Source organism: Salvia hispanica, chromosome 6, assembly GCF_029641045.1.
Source record: "Salvia hispanica isolate PSC_SH4W2 chromosome 6, Shi_PSC_v1, whole genome shotgun sequence".
Taxonomy (NCBI): Eukaryota; Viridiplantae; Streptophyta; class Magnoliopsida; order Lamiales; family Lamiaceae; genus Salvia; species Salvia hispanica.
In genome coordinates, this window is record NC_142697.1 from 28,968,811 (window position 1) to 28,989,349 (window position 20,539).

At 36.9% G+C, this 20,539-nt stretch overlaps 2 protein-coding genes and 1 pseudogene across 3 annotated transcripts; all 3 read right to left on the reverse strand.

The window, feature by feature from the left end:
• Nucleotides 1–750: 750 nt before the first annotated feature.
• LOC125206501 (putative late blight resistance protein homolog R1A-3) lies at nt 751–3,739 on the reverse strand. The gene has a single exon (XM_048105751.2). It carries the CDS (start codon nt 3,645–3,647, stop codon nt 906–908), a length of 2,742 nt encoding a protein of 913 aa, XP_047961708.1. The 5' UTR covers nt 3,648–3,739; the 3' UTR covers nt 751–905.
• A 3,886-nt stretch (nt 3,740–7,625) lies between these two features.
• On the reverse strand, nt 7,626–10,555 carry LOC125206502 (putative late blight resistance protein homolog R1B-16; annotated as a pseudogene).
• A 1,934-nt stretch (nt 10,556–12,489) lies between these two features.
• On the reverse strand, nt 12,490–18,697 carry LOC125205239 (ABC transporter C family member 8-like). 2 transcript variants are annotated; one of them, XM_089060034.1, is made up of 12 exons: nt 18,556–18,697; nt 16,397–18,294; nt 16,010–16,330; nt 15,849–15,935; nt 15,173–15,775; nt 14,923–15,087; nt 14,552–14,846; nt 14,246–14,460; nt 13,861–14,166; nt 13,714–13,777; nt 13,402–13,641; nt 12,490–12,740 (listed from the first exon to the last, which is right to left on the reverse strand). In XM_089060034.1, the coding sequence occupies exons 1-12, from the start codon at nt 18,578–18,580 to the stop codon at nt 12,634–12,636; spliced, it is 4,326 nt and encodes a 1,441-aa protein (XP_088916160.1). In that variant the 5' UTR covers nt 18,581–18,697; the 3' UTR covers nt 12,490–12,633. The 2 variants fall into 2 exon arrangements, with proteins under 2 accessions (XP_088916160.1, XP_088916161.1); XM_089060035.1 differs by lacking the exons at nt 12,490–12,740; nt 13,714–13,777 and having other exon boundaries at nt 13,519–13,641.
• Nucleotides 18,698–20,539: the final 1,842 nt, after the last annotated feature.

Genomic DNA, 20,539 nt, shown 5'->3' on the forward strand with positions numbered 1-20,539 from the left:
TTGGAGAAGTAATATACAGCATAAACAATGCTTATGCTCAGTAAAGTAATCTCAAACTCAATATTTAGAAAACATAGCCTTATTAGGGATTTGTACAACTTCAAAGTCAAAGTTTTCATGATTTTGCATTTATATTTTAAGGCTTTTCTGATTGTTAGATTTTTAAATTTCGATTTTAGGCCTTTTGTGATAAAGGACATGCTGTTGTATATTGCACTTTTAATTGCCAAGAAATTAATATATTTAATATTATTTTAAAACATTGATTTGGAAACAAGAAACTAGCTGATTGGAATTCTTTGATTAATTACTCTGAGTTTGTTCATGCAAAGTGTGAATAGTATGTGGAACATTAATTCTTCAACTAATTAAAGTTTTTGGCTTTAAAACTATAAATAACTAGAAGACTTAATGCTATTAATCAAATAAAGGGAAAACATGTTTAAAAATCATGGACTTTTCAATAGAAAATATCTTGAAGAAGCTTACATAAAATTTGTAGAAAATGCATCTTAGGTTGAAAGACACTTATGAGTTATGAAAGTTGGAATGATGAAATTATAACATAGCAACTTTTCATGATGATGAAGTTGGAAATTAGATGTGCAAATATGCAAGTCACCTAGTTTGAATTCCAAGTTGGTAGGATTCTAGAATTTTGAAAATTCTTGCCTGTTGAAAAGTAGTCACATTCCATTTCTTTTGTTTGAATCCTATAACATATGCAAGATGTTGTGAGCCAGAGCAAAATGTAATTGATAGATTATTTAAACATATGATAAACTGTTGCGATTGCAAATATATTGGAGAAATTTACACATAATTTGTTGAAAATGCAACATTATACAATGCTTATTCTAAAGAATGAGAAGATAAGAAATCTCAAATTAAGAATTTGGCCCTAGTTAGGAATATGCAACTTCAAAGTTAGGACCTGACAAGCTCTGCAACTCTCGCAACACTGCTTCTTCATTTTTAAAAAGCGGAAGCCAAACGCGAACATTAAAGGAAATATTGTTCCCATCTAAATCCATTTGTTCGTCTACAATCTCTTTTGCACATTTTACCACTGATTCGCGACAAGCAACCATTTGTATGCTTTGGAGTGTGGGTATGTATCCAATTTCAGATGGGATGTTCTCCAGTCCATCTAAATCAAAAAGATAAAGTGTCTCAAGAAGTGGGAAGATGGAGCTCGCTTTTGTAGTCCAATATGTAAGACTCTCACACGAAAACAACCCCAAGTATTTGAGGCTAGGGAATTGGTCTTCAAAGATTTCCCACTTACCTGTTTCAAAGTGTCCCATCCACAACTTGAACTTCTCAAGAAGAGGCAACGAACCGATCTTTTCCAACATCATTTCGCATTCAAATCCATTATGTACTGAAAGGGTCAAACTCTTGAGGTTTTGGGGAAACATGAGCTTATACAAGTCACTCCCTCTAAAATCATACCAAAGTGAGATGTAGAGGTACTCCAATTTATTCAAACACTTAATATTGCCCATACAGTAATAATCATCATGCTCCGTTCCCGTTTTCCCCTCATACCGTATCTTCAATTTATTGATATTGGGAATTCTCTTAACAACCTCTTCATCACACTTGAAATTGACTACTCCCTTAAGTACCACAAGATTTTCCATGACAACATCATCAGTTGAAGGATCTGGGAGCTTTAATCTTCTTCTTATCCCCGTCATAGCAATATGCCGCAGTTGAGGCATTTTCCAAATCTCAGTAGGCGCAGTAGACTCACTCTCGCAGGAAATTATCAAAGTCTGCAAATTCCAAAGGTGACCAAAAGAAGAAAATATTGAGGACATACTAGCAACCTCAACAGCAAGGTGCCGCAAGTTAACATACCCAACCACGCGAGAATTCACGTAGCTTTTGTCACCGAAATAACGAAATTTGTATGCGTGTATTGTCCTCAACAACCTAAAGTTCTTGCCCTTTGGAAGTTTCCCATGCTCGCTAATAATTGAGCGAGCATGCGACATAGATTGCAAGTCCTCAACCACTTTCTTATGTGAAGTGTTCTTGCGTACAACAACGCGGCGTTGACTATTTATGACTCGAGGACTAGACTCTCCTATCACATGATAAAACCCTTCTTTCTTGCTCTCATATATGCATATGTCTCTTAGCAAATCGTGAACTTTGACTCGTTTTATGTTTCCAGTAGACCCCAACTCATCCACTAGAATGAGATTTCTATCCACTAAATCCTTTAATCGCATTTTCCCAATTGTTTCCAAACTTTGACCATCTACAGGTTTAAGAAATCCTTCACAAACCCATAGCTTAACAAGTGTTGAGACTCTAATTGCATCATCTTCCTCAAACACACTCATGTATAAGAAACAAGGCTTCAAGTAGACTGGTAAATGATTATAGCTCATTTTCAACAATCTTAAGCAGTGCTTATTATTGTCTAAATTTACTACTGAAGTTGAGTTGTTTCTTATTAACTCCCAAACTTTTTGGCTGTGTTCCATAGTTTTCAAAAGACCTCCAACTACAACAATTGATAGAGGAAGTCCCCTACAATTATATGCCATTTCTTTTCCAATTTTCTCCAATTCAAGAGGAAATTGTTCCTCTCCAAACACAGTTTTGGAGAACAATACCCAACTACGACTCTCATCAAGAAATTCCATTTGATGGCTATAACGATTGTTTAATTGAGAGGTCAATTGTGATTGCCTAGTCGTCACCATTATTCGACTGTGATTCTCATTGTTAGGAAAGACATGTTTTATCTCGTCCCAAGACTCAATATTCCACATATCATCCATTACAATTAGGAACCTTCTATCAAACAAATATTGGTGGAGCTCTAATCCCAATTCATGTTCACTCCTTTCACTAAGTTGTTCCTTGTCTTTGTTAGTGGCTTGAGAAACAAGTTCACATAGAATTTCTCTTGTGTTGTATTGTTCGGAAATAGTAGCCCAAGCACAAATATCAAAATGCTCAATAATAGCTTTGTGTGAATAAACAGTTTGAGCGAGAGCGGTTTTACCAATCCCACCCATACCTGTTATGGGGATGACTTGAAGACCGGATTCGTATGACATGAGCTTTTCCATGATTCCATGCAAGACATGATCAGAGAAAACCATCATGCCACTACTTTTCTTCATACTGGAAGAAGGGATGAATCTACGTGGTTGATCACGGAGCACCAGCACCTTCTCCGTGTTGGTCTCCTTCGCCACTATCTTGATCCGATCCATTTCTTCTATCACGTTATCTACCTCCCGATACAACTCGATTTGTTTATCAGCATCATCATCATCACCATCATCTTCGTGATCTGCAGAGACATTTCTCGGAAACCAATTGAAGAAGCTTCTGATTTTGGTTGCTTTGGATCTACTGAGCTGAATCTTTTGGACGATATGAGATTCGATAACATTCTCTGCCGCATAAGCTGCTTTTGCAATACGCATCTCCAGTGGATCTGCTTCGTCGGTGTCGGAAACAGGGGACTTGTAAGTTTGGAGAAATTCTTGCAGGAAGAGAACATTTTCAATGAGAGACTGAGTTTGGTATTTAAAGAGAGAGATGGGTGGGGAATGATGGTGTTGGATGGAATCTATGAGATTCATTAGAGAGACTAAGGCTGCATAGGCTGCCATGACCTAAGTATGATTTTGAGAATTTTGGATAAGAATTTGATAGGATCTAACACATACTAACACAATGCTTGCTCATGAACACATTTATGGAATGATTTATGAAGGCTGAAATTATGAATAATAGAGTAGGTGATTGGTCCTAATTTATTATGTCCCAATTCATGAATCGAAGGATAAAATATGATTTATGAAAATTTCTGAGTAGAGATTCAAAACAGTGGGTAGGTTTGTACAAACAAGACCACAAGATTGTATTCCAAGTTGACACAATTCTTTGAGTTTGAAAATATGACTTGTGCTTATCAAGTTGGTTGGCGAGCTGTCATATTCCATTTCTTTTGCTTGGATGTAGGTGATTTTTTGTAATAATACAAATGGAGAATGAGAATATTATATGGGCATATTTAAAAGGATATTTTTAGTGAAAAGGTTCAAATAAAAACCTTTTTAAAAAAAATGTTAGAATTGGTTAGATTGGATTGGATTGTATAAAGTATCTGTATTTGTCTAGTATGGAGTTTTCGGTTTGCAAGATTGTATCCGAGATTAAATTTATAATGTATTTGGTTCATGAGATTCAATCTCACAGCTCAATTCTAGATAAATATCACCGGAAACTTTAAGGGCGCCGCCAGTTGCAGAAGCTCCGTGAAGTGCCGAGGAAGAAGAAAGTTACAGATTTAGGTTTTTTTATATTGGGCTGTAACTTCAAAATAGAATTAATTGGCCCGTTTTTAATATTAGCCCAGCTATTAAATAATACTCATACTCCTATTTAATTCTTGGACCAACATCTCACTTCTCTTTTTGACAGATAATTACTCATTTATTAGTAAATTTTTTTTCAAGAAGTAGTACTACTAATATTTTGATTGATCAAATCGAAGCCATTAGTTTTATTAACTCTAACTCATATATTTAATTCCTTTTCAATTAATTTGCCTACAAAATTATACTATCAATTTGTTAATTCTAATTCATGTACTATCAATATGTATGGTGTATGAATTTTAATTCCTTGTATCATCAATAATTAATATATTTATTATGTATATTACTCCTTATTAGATTATGTTCTCTTTATTTTGATTTATTTACTTTATTTAAATGTTATTAATGAGAGCAAGACTTTAGGGATATGATTTTATATGAAAAAAATGGTAATATTTCATAAATTTATAATTTTTATAGTTTTATTTTGAATTATTATATTTTTTTATATCAAGTGTCCTAGAATTTTGGCGTATGATTTAACTTGAAAAAATGTTCTCTTTAACTTTTGTAAAAAGGTTAGTAAAAGTAAATATTAGTACTAGTATAATAATATTACTACCTCCGTCCATTAAAATTCGTCCCACTTTAACCCGGCACGGATTTTAAGAAATGTAATGGAAAGTGAGTTGAAAAAATTAGTAGATCGTGAGTCCTACTTTTATATATTAGTTTTATAATAAAATGTGAGTAGGAATGAGTTAGTGGAATATGAGGTCCACTATCAAAAATGGTAAAAGTGAAATAAGACAAATTTTGGGGGACGGACGGAAATGAAAAACTGGAACAAATTTGGTGGACGGAGGTAGTATCATTTTTAAAATTATTTTAATATTATTAATATTTTAATTATTTTAATATTATTAATATTTCAGCACCGGCTTGTTTGTATTTCTGGTTCCGCCACTGGTCTTAGCTAACCTCCAATGACTAAAATAATCTCACAACTCAATCCTAGATTATATCTTGGTATTATTTTATTTTGGCAACCGAACATCACCTTAGTGTATAAACGACGCACATTGTAATAAAATTTATGTGTATGAATGACATATTTATGTGACTGACTCATACTTAAAGTTGAATTGATGATCTATTGCATAGGTGAATGGTGCTGATTTTTTTATGTCCCAATACATGTATCAAAATATAAAATATGATTAATGATGATCAAGTTGGTTGGTATAATTATTTGAAAATATCGAAGTGATTCAAAACAATGGGAAGATTTTTTCCAACAAGTTGCCAAGGGGTCAAATATATTGTTGAAGAAACCTTTGCATATTTATAACAATACTTCTATATGAGAGGTTGAAATAAAAATTTCTTTAAATGAAATTGCTATAAAATAAGCAATGATCTAATAAAATAAAAATATATTAATATTATATTATAGTATGTAGATTTAATGCATCATGCATTCAGTGCAAGTCACTTATACGAATTTATAGTTATAATTTATTTATTAGTACTATTAAAAGTTATAATTTCTCATTTTGTATAATAAAAATGTTTTTATTGGGTGTGCCTTTTTTTATTGGGCCCATCGACTAACAAGGCCTACCCATTTTCATAATAATTGGTAAATATGATAATTTTCCATGTCCTAATTCATGCACCAAAAAAAAGAAATATGATTAACGATGCTAAAATTGGTTGGTATCATGGTATGGATGTTGTAAATTTCTGAGTAGAATCAAAACAAAATGACTGCTTAACTTTCTCTTATTATCTACATGTAGTGCCACGAGTCCTGATAATTTTCTTTAATTTATATTTTCTAGTTTTAGGTTCAATGTGAGTCATTTATAAGTAAAGTGCAAAATTACTCACATTATCAATTTAAGAATGTTTCTCTACATTTACTGGATTTGGATGATGGGCCTATTTTTATTTGAGCCCATCATCCCAACAAGATTAACCCATTGTCATGATAAAACTTAGGCTCCTAATATTTTCAAATTAGGTCTCAAAAAGTGGAAAAAGAATACGTCTGTGTCTGTGTTTGTGTTTGTGTTTTTGGTGTTGTGGTTGAGTTGCGAGCGTCACTGAGGCATGACGACGACAACACTTCACTCTCCGAAGTAGAGAGAGAGGAAACCATGGAGACGGGTCACGGGCCAGGTGGCAGCTCGCCGCCTTCGTCTATCCTTATGAATATGTGAGGGAGAAACAAATGTGGAAAATTACAATTTTTAAATGTCGGAGTTGTGTCCAGTGAAGATTTTTGACAAGGTCATACGAGTAACACAATATTTAATTTTGTGAACTAAATAGTACAGAATCAGTTTGCATTCCAAAGAAAAGAAAATGGTATATTTATTTTCTGTAAACCAATTCTCGAGAAATATTGAATTTAAATTTGTAGTTCTATAACACTCCATCATTCTCCACTTAACTGACAACATATTTTTCTTAATCTTGCACCGAAAATAAATGCCTCACTTAACAATAGTGTATGAATGTTGAATTAACAATAGTATGACATATTTATGTGACTGACTCATACTTGAAATGATGATCTATTCTATTGCATAGGGGAATGGTGCTGATTTTTCATGTCCCAATACATGTATCAAAGAATAAAATATGATTAATATGATGATCTCAATGTATCAATAGTTGTATGGTATAATTATATTATAGTATGTAGATTTAATGCAAGTGAATAATGAATTCAGTTCAAGTCACTTATACGTTTATTAGTACTATAAAAAATTATAATTTCTCATTTTGTATAATAAAAATGCTTTTATTTGATGGGCCTATTTTTATTGGGCCCATCGACCCAACGAGGCCTACGTCCATTTTCATAATAATTGGTATGAAACGAATATTCAACTACACATAAATATGATAATTTTCCATGTCCTAATTCATGCACCAAAAAACAAAATATGATTAACGATGCTAAAATTGGTTGGTATCATGGTATGGATGTTGTAAATTTCTGAGTAGAATCAAAACAATGGGTAGGTAGGTTTCGTACAATGTGAAATATATTTTCAAATTCTCAAAATGAAGTGTCAAGGTTGGAGGGACATTTTAACCTCACAGTCTGATTATATAGTTTCCTATCTTGTCATATTAAACACTTGAATCAATAATGCTTTCTTTTACCTCAAAGTAAAATTTAGTTAAATTAAAACAGAAGAAGTTGATAGCAACAAGATATGCAAAATGTTGTGAATCAACAAAGCAACATGATACAAAAATGCATAATCATGGAGTCCACTAATATGAGAAAATGCAACATTATACAAAAATATGAGAAGAAAAGAAATTTATAACTCATTATTTTACAAAGTCCCACCGTTTGGTAACTACAAAGTTGGGACTGGACAAGCTCTGCAACTCTTTCAACACTGCTTCTTCTTCGTTATTATAAGGCCAAAGCACAATGTGAACGTTAAAGGAAAGATCGTCACCTTGTGAATCCATTTGTTCCTCAACTATCTTTTTCGTAGATTTCATCACTGATTCACCACAATGATGTAGCCATATATTTTGGAGAGTCGGTATGGTATGTCTCCAATTTTAGATGGAATATTCTCCAATTCTTCCATTCGAGTTAAATGAAGCTTCTCAAGGCATGGAAAGATGGTGCTTGCTTCTGCTGTCCAATTTTTGAGACCATCCCATTTACACAATTCCAAGTATTTGAGGCAAGGGAATTGGCCTTCACAGATTTCCCACTTTCCAGTTCCAAAACATCCATGGAGCAACTTGAGCTTCTCAAGATGGGGCAACGAACCTAACGTTTCCAACATCGTTCCCCAACCAAAGCTACTGTTCATCAGAAGAGTCAAACTCTTGAGGGTTTGAGGAAAGCTGATCTGAAACGGAAAGACTTTCCCTGCATGATAATACCAACACGAGATATAGAGGGATTCTAATTTACAAAAGCATTCAATATTGCTCAGGTAATAATAATCATCGCACCCCATTCCCTTGCTCCCTTTATAATGTAATTTCAATTTCTTGATATTGGGAAATCTCTTAACCGCCTCTTCATCCCACTTGAAATTAAGTGGTCCCTTAAGTACTAAGAGATTTTCCATGACAACAGCATCACTTGAAGGATCTGGAGGCACAAATGCCATGTCAATATGCCTCAGTTGAGGCATTTCCCAAAACTTAGGAAACTCAATTGACAAAGGTATGTGAGGAATTATCAGTGTCTGCAAATTCCAAAGGTCATTGGCAGAAGAAAAACTAGAGGGATAGTGTTCAACATAACTGTCTGCAAGGTGCCGCAAGTTAACATGCTGAAACCCAAAATATGCATATGCTTGCATTGTCCTCAACAATCCAAAATCCAAGCACCGTGGAACTATGCCATGCATGTAAATAATGGAACGAGCATGCGACATAGATTTCAAGTCATCGGTGACTTTCTCCTTTGATGTTTTCCTGCGTATGACAATGCGGCGATGGCTCTTTATGCCTCCTGCACTAGATTCTCCTACAATGTGATAAAACCCTTCCTTCTTGCCCTGGTTCACGGATAGGTCTCTTACCAAATCATGAGCTTTGACTTGTTTTATATTTCCAGTAGACCCCAACATGTGGACTAGAATGAGATTTCTATCAACTAATTCCTTTAAGTACTCTTTCCCAATTGTTCTCAAACTTTTGCCATCTATTGGTTTAAGAAATACTTCGTCGGCCCATAACTTGATGAGCTTTGAGATGCCAATTTCTTCATCTTCCTCAAACACTCCCATGTATAAGAAACAAGGCTTTAAGTAGACAGGCAAATGATCATAGCTCATTTTTAACAATCTCAAACAATGCTTATCATTGTCCAAATTTACTAATGAAGTTACGTTGTTTCTTATTGATTCCCAACATTCTTGTGTGCGTTTCGTATTTTTCAAAATACCTCCCACTACAACAATTGACAGAGGAAGTCCTCTACAATTGTGTGCAATTTCCTTTCCAACTTTCTCCAAATCAAGAGGAAAGGGTTCCTCTTCAAACAGAGTTTTGGAGAACAAGACCCAACTACTACTCTCGTCAAGAAATTCCATTTGATGGCTATATTGATTGTTCAATTGAGAACTCAATTGGGATAGCCGAGTCGTTACCATTATACGACTGGAATTTCCATTGTTAGGAAAGAAATGTTGTATCTCATTCCAAGATTCAATATTCCACATATCATCCATTACAATTAGAAACCTTCTGCCAATCAAAGATTTGTGGAGCTCTGATCCTAATTTGGCTTCACTCCTTCCATTAAGATTTTCCATATCTTTGTTAGTGGCTTGAGAGACAAGTTCACATAGAATTTCTCTCGTGTTGTATTGTTCAGAGATAGTAGCCCAAGCACACGAAAATGCTCTGTAACAGTTTTTTGTGAATAAACGGTTTGAGCAAGAGCGGTCTTACCTATTCCACCCATACCTGTGATGGGGATGACTTGGAGACCGGATTCGTTTGACATGAGCTTATCCATGATCCCACGCATGACATGATCGGAGAACACCATCATGCCACTACTCTTCTTCCCACTGGAAGAAGGGACGAATCTACGTGGTTGATCACGGAGCACCACCACCTTCTTCCCTGTGTTGGTCGCCATCGCCACTATCTTGATCCGATCCATTTCTTCTATCAAGTTTTCCACCTCTCGGTACAACTCGATTCGTTCATCATCATCACTTTGATTTGCAGAGACATTTCTGGGAAACCAATTGAAGAAGCTTCTGATTTTGGTTGCTTTGGATCTACTGTGTTCAATCTTTTGGACGATACGAGATTCGATAACATCCTCGGCCGCATAAGCTGCTTTTGCAATACGCATCTCCAGTGGATCCGCTTCGTCGCTGTCAGAAACAGGGGACTTGTAAGCCTGAAGAAATTCTTGCAGGAAGAGAACATGTTCAGTGAGAGATTGAGTTTGGAATTTGTGGAGAAAAATGGGTGGGGAGTGATGGTTTTGGATATCATCTATGAGATTCATTAAAGAAACCAAGGCTGCATATGCCGCCATGATCTAACTAAAAACAGAGTATTTTCAAAGAATGTCGGATAAGAATTTGGCTATAATCTTATTGTAAAACAAAATGTTCAACAACTTTAATGATCTTTGAAATTTTATGAGATGAGGATTTAACTATCTCACCTACCTTATGTGACCACATTCATTTTCAGTTCTCTCTCAATCTATTTTATCAACATTGTATTTTCACTTTTTTCCAACGTGATGTGAAAAAATAATATTGATATATATATAAATGGTGACATAAAATTCAAAATATCTAAATTGTAACCAATTGGTGTAACGAATCAGTATCAAGATGAGTTGTAATATTGACCACGTTAATTTGCAACATTAGATTAGAGGAGGATTTAATTCTCTCATCTACCATATGTGGCCACATTAATTTATTGTTGTCTCTCTCAATCTATTCTATAAAAATATACTCCCTTCGTCTCAGAGTATTAGACTCACTTCTTTTGGGCACATGATTTAAGGAATTGATATTTAAATAGTTAAAGTGGAGAGAGTAAAATATGAGAGAGGGAAAAAGTAGGGGAGAGAAAAGAGAAAAAAAAAGTAGGTGGAGAATAAAATAAGATAGATGTTTTTTGCTAAAAAATGAAATGAGTCTAATACGTTGGGACATCCCAAAAAGGAAAGTTGGTCTAATACCTTGGGATAATACATTGGGACGGAGGGAGTAGTATTTATCCAATGTGAGATCGATCAATAGTGGTGAAAAATAGTCACTTCGCTAAGTTAGAACAATGTGGGGAATTAGTGAATAGTTTACTCGAGTTAGAAGGGACAGAAAGTTAGACGTGGTATGTGAATTGGAATTTATTTTATTTTATTTTATTTATTTATTTATATTTAATAAAAGTATATCGTTTTCAATGCTAATATGGTTTTAATTATTTCTAAGTCAAAGTTAATTTGGTAAACAAAAATGACTGCTTTTGTCTTAGTTATCGAATCACGCGGTAGCACAAGTCCTGATCATTTTCTTAACTTTATATTTTCTAGTTTTAGTTTTTAGATTTTACTCCCTCTGTCCCAGCTAAAATGACACATTTTTTAGCCGACACAGGATTTTAGAAGTTATTGGTTAATTTGTTTAATTGAAGACAGAAAAGGTGGGTGGAAGTATTAAAATAGAGAGAAAGAATGATGAAATTTTAATAGAGCCGAGAAAAAGTGGTTGGGTGTATTAATAGGAGAGAGAAAGTTTCAAAAAAAATGAAATGTAACATCTTAGTTATGACAAATTAAAACAGAAAACGTGTAATCTTAAGTAGGACGGAGGGAGTAGTTATTAGTCACCAATTATTGAATTACTCCCTCCGTCCCACTTTAGGAGTCCCGATTTACCATTTTTAGGTGTCCCACTTAAGAAGTCCCGATTAGAATATTCCATAAATGGTATTAGGCCTCACATTCCACTAACCTTTTCCTACTCACATTTTATTATAAAACTAATATAAAAAATAGGACTCACATTCCACTATCTTTTTTTCACCAACTTTCCTTTACATTTCTTAATACTCGTGCCAAACTCAATCGGAACTCTTAAAGTGGGACGGAGGGAGTATTTTTTTAGGTTGAATTAAATTTTAGGTCTATATTTTAATTGAATTGGATAACAATGCAATTACATTTAGGCCCATAGTAATAAGAACAGCCCAAACCCATCAAAACTGCACGCTGACTCACCAATCAGCTCGATATTTTGGAAGGAAAATTCGAAGTCAAGCTGGGAAATATTTCTGAGGTTTTTTGGAAGGAAAATTCGAAGTCAAGCTGGGAAATATTTCTGAGGTTTTTTGGGGTGCGCCGAATTCTGATAGATTGGCGCTGGGTTTTGAAGTCCTTTTTCTGTTGCTGAATAATCGAGAGAATCAGGAAAGAAGGATGGAATTTTTGGAGGGATTGGGTGAACGAAAGCAGTGGATACTGTTGCACGCCACCTGCTTGATATATTGCCAAAAAGAGTGCGTGGAGGTTCTGAAGAAGAAGGTTCAATATTCAAACATGAGGTCAGTGTGTTAAAAATGGAAATTTATGAACTTACTTTAAGACATATTTCTTGAATCAAATTTACCAGCATAAAAGCTGGAATTTGAACTTTTTAGAGTTGAATAAAATGTGCTTGTTTGTTTTAGAAAATAGTAAAATTGAAACAAAAAATTCAAGGAAATTACTTCTCTCTCTCACACACAAAATGCACTAGAGATTATTCTTCTTACAAGTAGACCAATACTCAGCCACAAGCTTTGAAAATGATGAATTAATCTCCATAAGCCTTGAAGGTTCATCATATTCCACCAACTTCCCTGCAAACAATTCAACAAACCTCATAAGCATGTTCTAATCTCGTACCAACAGATCACAATTTGATCAAACTTCATGGAGTATATTTTTGGCATTTTGTCTCAGATAAAAGTTAGACTCACATTTAGTGCTGATAATTCGGTCGGTTCGGTTCTAACCGAACCGAAAACTCGGTTAACAGGGACCAAATGTAACCGACGTAGAAGCACCGGAACCGAAACCGAATTGGCCTCGGTTCGGTTCAGTCCTAACCGAATAGTGTCGGTTCGGTTCTAGTTAACCGAACCGGAACCGAATTTTAAAAAAAAGCGGTTCTTAGGTATCGATCCTTGGACATTGCATATGAAAAATTCCCAACCTAGCCACCACTTCGTGCTACATACGAAATTAATCGGTTCTCTCGGTTCACTCGATTCTAACCGATCGGAACCGAACCGATAACCGATCAAAGCATTACTGCCGGACCGGACCGGACTGATAACCGAAAATTTTCGCTTCTCGGTCAACCGAAATTCAACATTTTCGGTTTGGTCTTCGGTTAACCGACTAACCGATGATCGAATTCCCAGCTCTTCTCACATTCAACTAACTTTTTCAACTTACACTTCTTAAACTTATGTTGAGAAAAGGAAAGACTCCTAATACTGGACGAAGAAAGCGTACCATAAGACAAGACCAGCACCATGTCACTATCAATCACAGTTGGAACGCGATGCGCCACAGTTATCACTGTACAGTCGGAGAACTCCTCCCTGATGATCCTCTGCAAAATGGCATCTGTGTTCGAGTCAATAGAGGCGGTCGCCTCGTCTAGAACCAAGATCTTGTTCCTCTTCAAAAGGACTCTTCCTAGGCAGAAGAGTTGCCTCTGCCCCATGCTCCAATTCTCCCCTTCATCACTCACTGCATCAAATCAAACCAATCTCAATCACTACCAATCCTTCTACCAATCTCAAACCAATCTCAATCACTTACCCGAAGATTCTAATAAGTTTGGAAGTTCACTGATTGTTGACTTAAGTTGGCATTTTTCAAGGGCCTATAAATCAATAATCAATCATATTAACCAAAATTTAATTAAAGTGCATGCGCTGATATTAAATTATTAATGATAGAACTCACCTTCCAAATCTCATCATCAGAGTAAAGGCCTAATGGATCAAGATTTGTTCTAACACTTCCTCTAAACAGAGTTGGCTCTTGAGGGATAATGCTGAGCTTTAGCCTCAAATCTCTAAGGCCTATAGAGCAAATATCGAGCCCATCCACGAGTATCCTCCCACCATGAGGCTCAACAAGGCGAAACAATGCGCTGATCAGAGTGGTTTTCCCGCTCCCGGTCCTTCCCACGACCCCCACTCGCTTCCCTTCTTCGAAAGTGCAGGTGATCCTCTTGAGGACTATTGGAGCATTAGGCCGATAGCGTATCTGAACAAAAACATATGTGATTCCTCACCTTCGAGTCATATCATAACTATTAACTATACGAAAGTGTATGATCCCTCACTTTCAATTCGACCAGCTCGATTCTACCCTTTTGAGGCCATGAAGCTGGAGGTCTGTTATCTGGTATGACAGCTGGAGGCTCGGGGGGTATGTTCATGTACTGTCTAATCCTCTCCACAGAGACGATGTAGTTAGCCAAACTACTATACCATCTCGACAGAAACACCTGCGCTCCAGTAAGCGCGAAAGCATAGGAAAGCGACAGCCCTACGAGACCTGTGACAGCAACATAAAACGGCCTAAATCAGCACCAAAATGTGGATTTTTTCAGAGCTTTGCAGTAGTAGCACGAGAAGCGTGCAAGTACCCGGAGTAATGTAGCTATTCGGAAAAATTACTAGAAAGATAGCAGAAGTGAACAACGTAAGATTCTGAAGTGCTTCAGTTCTCAAAACGAGCCACTCCAAAGCCGCATTTGAGGACAGGAACACCTTAGCATCCATATCGACAAGTTTAAGGTAGTTTGAGAAGAACTTATCCGAAACTCCAAATGCTCGTATGGTTGCAACTCCTAGAGCTGTCTCTGTTGTGTAGTTCATAACCGGGGCTTTTGTGGTTCCATTGACTCTCATCAGCTCACCCGCGGATTTTTGGTAGTATCCCTTTCATCACAATGAGGTTCAGACAATAGAAAAAGAGTTTTGAACTATATATATAGTTTGAGGCCTCAGTTCTTACTTGGATGTATTTTGAAGACACAATAGCAAATAAGCCCACAATGAGAACTTGCCATGTCACATAGGCCATGATGCCTATTGTCGAAACAATCTCAACCAAGCCTGCCAGAACGAACTGGAACGCCGTAGGTATGTCAAAGTCGAGCACGCTTAGATCAGATGACGCCTGATCAAGAAACACGCGTGAAACAGCATAAATCAATGTATGTTAAACCAAAAAGGCGAAGAAGGTGTGTGAGAGTGAGTCTTACGCGCGTTAGAATCCTCCCGACTGGGGTGGAATCGAAGAAGAGCATCGGAGCATTAAAGATGGAGTTGATGAAGCCGGAGAAAAAGGATTTTGAAGCTTTGAGTCCTAACAAAACTGCAAACAGTGCCCTGAAATACACAAAGACAGCACTGGGCAAGGATATCAGTGTGTAGATTCCAACGACGTAGACGCTGCTTTTCTCTGGATTTTGGACTGAAAACGCAAGCCAAAAGCTCGCTGTGCCTTGGAGAGCCACGAAGCCACAATGAGCTACGACAGCGCAGCACGCGACGAAGAGTCCCTTAGATATAAGAAAGTAATGCGAGAAGGCCTTCCACCCTACATCCCCAACTCCTATCTCTTCCTCCTCTGTAAGCTGAGTTTTCGGATTCATCACATTCCCCCCATCTTGTTCCTCTTTATCGACAGACTCCTCTATTTGATTTGCAGGCTCTACGCGATGCTCGTGCTGATTCGAACCATATGTCTCATCAAATGATCCTATGCTGCTTGTGTGAGCAGACACAAGCTGTTCAAATGTCGTCCCTCCGACCAGAAGCTCCATGTAACTTCCGGATTGGGTGACTTTTCCTCCTTCGACAACCTAAAACCATCATTTTATAACATCATAACAACATAATCAACAATGAGACACTCATTATAAAGAAAACAATTACCAGAATTTTATCCACAGTGTTGAGAAACTCCACTTGATGAGTCACAAGAATCACTGTCTTCTTTGCTAGGGCAGTCATCACGCAGTCCTGCAGCGAAACGAGCTTTCAGAAAACCAGTTTCTACCTAAACAGACAATGGCAATAAGGTTGTTATTTCTTACATTGAAAAGGGCTGCTGCTGTATGTGCATCTACTGCACTAAAAGGGTCGTCAAGGAGATATATATCCGCGTCATTGTACACAGCTCGAGCAAGCTGAACCCGCTGCTTCTGCCCTCCGCTTAGATTCAGCCCTCTCTGGCCTATCTCAGTGAGATCTCCATAGTTGAAATTTTCGATATCTTTGTCTAAAGCACACACTCTAACGGCCTCTTCGTATCTGGCCTTGTCCATCACCTTCCCAAAGAGTATGTTGTCGCGAATCGTCCCACTCTGAATCCAAGAACCTTGCGAAACATACGCCACTGATCCAAGAACACTCACCTGCAAGAAAAGGAAATCAAATCAATATTTGTGAAGAAGCAAACATTGATGAAAATTAACACTTACATTTCCGGATATTCTTGGTATTTCACCAAGAACAGCGTGCAACAGAGACGATTTCCCCGCGCCAATGGCCCCACAGACAGCGATCTTCTCCCCGCGACTCGCTTCAACTGTTATATCCTCTAGTGTCAAAGAAGTCGCTTCTGCTTCCCAACTAAAGCAACCACCTTGTATACTAATAACATGGCCTAAATCCCCTGCACCGCATCTTTGCACATCATCTTGTTTGAGCTCGTCTTCCAAAAGAAACGCATTGATCCGTTCAAATGAAACCTTGACCTGAATCAAACAAGACAGAGCTTCCGGTATTAACCTGACCGGCTCAGACAAGGTCCTGAGCGCAGCCATGACCGTGAACACAGTGCCAGCGTCCAGCAGCGCGCTCTTGAGAAGCACACACCCGAAGAAAATGACAGACGACACAATCGTTGGAGACATCCAATACAAAACTGTCCCATATGTCATCATATACTGAGTGTCAGACAGCCATTTGAACTCACTCTGCCTAAAAGATTCAACCAACCTCTTGAAATTCATTTCCCAAGACTGCAGCTTGATTATCTTCATGTTGTTCAGAATCTCCGAAAACGACCTCAATCGCTTGTCCTGAGCAGCCATGAACTCTGTCTGAAACTTCTGCAGTAGCCTTGCAAACGGGACGTTCATTAGCCCACAGAACGCGAAAGGGACTAACCCCGGGACCACACCTAGGCCTACGACAGAGGAGATAACACCAATGGCTAGGAACAGCTGCACGGTTGAAGCCCACCCGACGTGGAACCACCTCACCGATTCTCCCATACGATAAGCATCAACCGAGACGTAATTAACTATCTCACCCGTCGAATGCCTCTGCCTCCCTAATGTAGAGAGCTTAAGCTGCTTCTGGTAGACAGCCACCATTAAAGCCGACCTCATCCTCATCCCTATTCGTCTCGAATAGAAGTAAAACTGCCGGTTAGACAGCGACTCCACAACCTTCAAAACAACCAACAATCCCACCAAGAAAACACCCTTCTCGAGATCCTTCTCCTCAAGATTCGAATAGTTGACAAAAGCATAAAGAAACAAAGGAGTTGCCACAACACAAACTGTTCTAAGAAGTAAACACATCCCAGCCACCACCATACATTTCCAATACACTCTTGCAATTGCCCAAAATGTCAAGTTTTTGGCTCCCTTTTCCTCCTCAAGCGCACTCCACGCGTCGCCAAAACTCTTGTATGCCAAAAGGGCTTCATCCTCAGATCCAAGAGAAGGGATATCATCAAGATTTAGAGCTTTGGAGCTACCTAACTTAAGCAGAGGATTGATCCAAGAAAACAACAATATACTTAACAACGACGCTTCTTCTAAATCGAAACAACCCTTTCCTGAGGTTCTCACCAGCAGAGACTCAGAGAAGCTACTGTCCAAATCCAACACTTGATGAGACACAATCCCCTGAAGATTCCTCAAACCACACAACAAAAGCAACAAATTTGCAAGCCAAGGTGCTATTTCAAGAATCTCTATGTCATGAAATTTCACTAATTCCACAATATTGAATGCTGAAATCAAGAGAAAAAACACAATCCACCAAACAGATTTCACTACAGCAATCAATCTCGAACTCCGAACTATCACAGACACGGCTAAGGTGGTCCATACAAGCCCCCTTCCAAGCCATACTAAACGACTCGATTCTTCGCTTAAGGCAGCACCATAGTATCCTATGCTCACAAGAGCACAACACCCTAAAATTGCTATGCTAAACCAATCTCTTCTCCTCTCTCTAAAGCTACTTCTCCTTGTCACAAGCAAAACCACAAACAAGATAAAGGCAGCCAATAGATTGAAGTAATCAATGATGCTTCTCAAAGAAGATGACAATCTTTCTTCATGCAACCAAGAAATTTCCCCTGTGAACATCATTAATCACAGCAATTCATCAGAAAAATGTAAACTTGAAAACAAACAAGCCCTATGCACAAATGGAACAAGAATTGTACAAAATCTTAAACAAGAGCTCTTAGCAAAAAAAAATTTGTTTAATGTTACTGCATGCAGTTTGCAAATAAGAATCACATGTAAAGACAACAACAAAAAAACATGAAAAGTGCATAATCAAAGTGATTAGATTAGAAGAATGAGATGAAAATAAGAAGCAAGAAAAAGCATACGCCACAAAGCTAGTGAGGAGGCCATTGTTTTGAAGATTTTTTTTTTTTTGGGACACCACGAATTGCACGGAAAGGGGTGCTTTTATTTGTGCAGTGAGCAAAAGTCAGTTCTAGAAAATTCGAATTTTAACCTCTTTTAGATTATGAACTAAAAATTACATCCGTATTTTCAAAAAATAATCTTCTTGAACAAATCACAAATATACATGCCAATTGAACAATTTTAATTTGAATCATTTTCAAATTAAAATTTCCTGTACTGCCATTTTATCTTGCTTATTATGGAAACATGAAGTTGTACATCGATTGTGAGAACAACTGGTGCGGGGTATATAGATTAAATGGGTTTTCTCTCCTATGCTAGTCTTTTGGGATGAGTTCTCCCCAAACGGCTCGGAGTGGTGGCCGGGCAACGAACTCGTCGTGACCAACTAGTATGTTTGGGGCCGACTCGGAGTGGTGGACTGGCAAAGAATCCGCCGTAACCAACGAGAACTCAGAGTGGTGGCCTGGCAAAGAACCAGCCATGACCTACGAGAACGTTGGCCCTTAAAGAAGGGTTAAATGTTACAGACTCAATTTCCACATCGGTTGTGAGAATAACTGGTGTGGGGTATATAGACTAAATGGGTTCTCTCTTCTCATAGGCTAGTCTTTTGAGATGAGTTCTCATGTATCATCGTGTTATGAGATTTATCTGTCTTGCACACAGTGAGAGATTGAATTTGGAGTTTGGGGAGAAAGATTGGGTGGTGAGTGATGGTGTTGGATGTCATGTATGAGTTGCATTAGTGAAACCAAGGCTGAATTGTCTTTATCGAGAGTTTTACAAGTTGAAATGATGAATAATAAGCATTAATGATCTTTGAAATTTTATGAGATGAGGATTTAACTATCTCACCTACCAATTGTGACCACATCTCTCCATTTGTTTTCAGTTATCTTTCTCAATCTATTTTATCCACAAATTTCAAGTACTATATTTAAGTTAAAATTTTTAAGTTAAAAAAATATTTTTGAAGTTAAAAATATTTAAGTTAATATTTGTAAGTTAAAAATATTTTATCGACAAATTTTTGAAGTACTATATTTTTAAGGAAATTTTTGGAATTAGTTATAGTACTATATTTATTAAAAAAATATTTAAGTTAAAATTTCAATTTTTTTTTAAGTATTGCAAAATGATTAATATTAAATTTATTTTAAATCAATTAATATTTATAAATCAATTTTTGATATAAAATGTTAGAAAATATTTGATTATTTATATACATTTATCACTTCTCAATTGGCTATTGAGAATGTTGGATAAGAATTTGATAAAATGTTCCTTCAGTCGCAACTCACAATGATAGACAATACATCAATTTAGTGGTTGACCAGATGGGATTGAATTAAGATGACAATCACTTTTAAAATAACAATGTACAGATGGTAAGAACCCTTAGATTTAGGAGTAGATTTAATCTTAGTCTGTCATGTGGCAGGCTTGTTTGCCTATGTATCGTAGATTGTTTGATTATCTTTGATTTCGTATCACATATTGCTTCCCTAAATTGTCATTTTAACTATGGTGTCACGATAGTGCTCTGATTTCGTATATCATATTGCTTGGAACCATATTTTGAATTGTTTACCTATGTATCGCACATTGCTTGCATATGTATTGCAGATTGCATGTTACTTGTTGTCATGTTGACACTTTAAGAGTGGTGTCACCCTAACATACTCTAGGTTTGAGATGTAATGTTGAACACGTTTACCTTCTAATGTTGAATGAGATGAGGATTTAATTCTGTCAACTACTCCACTATATGTGACCACATTAATTTATTGCTTTGTCTCTCAATTTATTCTTCAAAGATCGCATTTTCATTTATATTTCGAATGTGGTCGACAGTGGCCGGCGATAATAATTCACATTGCTCGGTTAATATATACTCCAAACACTAGCCAAACTTTTTAAATATATAGATTCTAACTC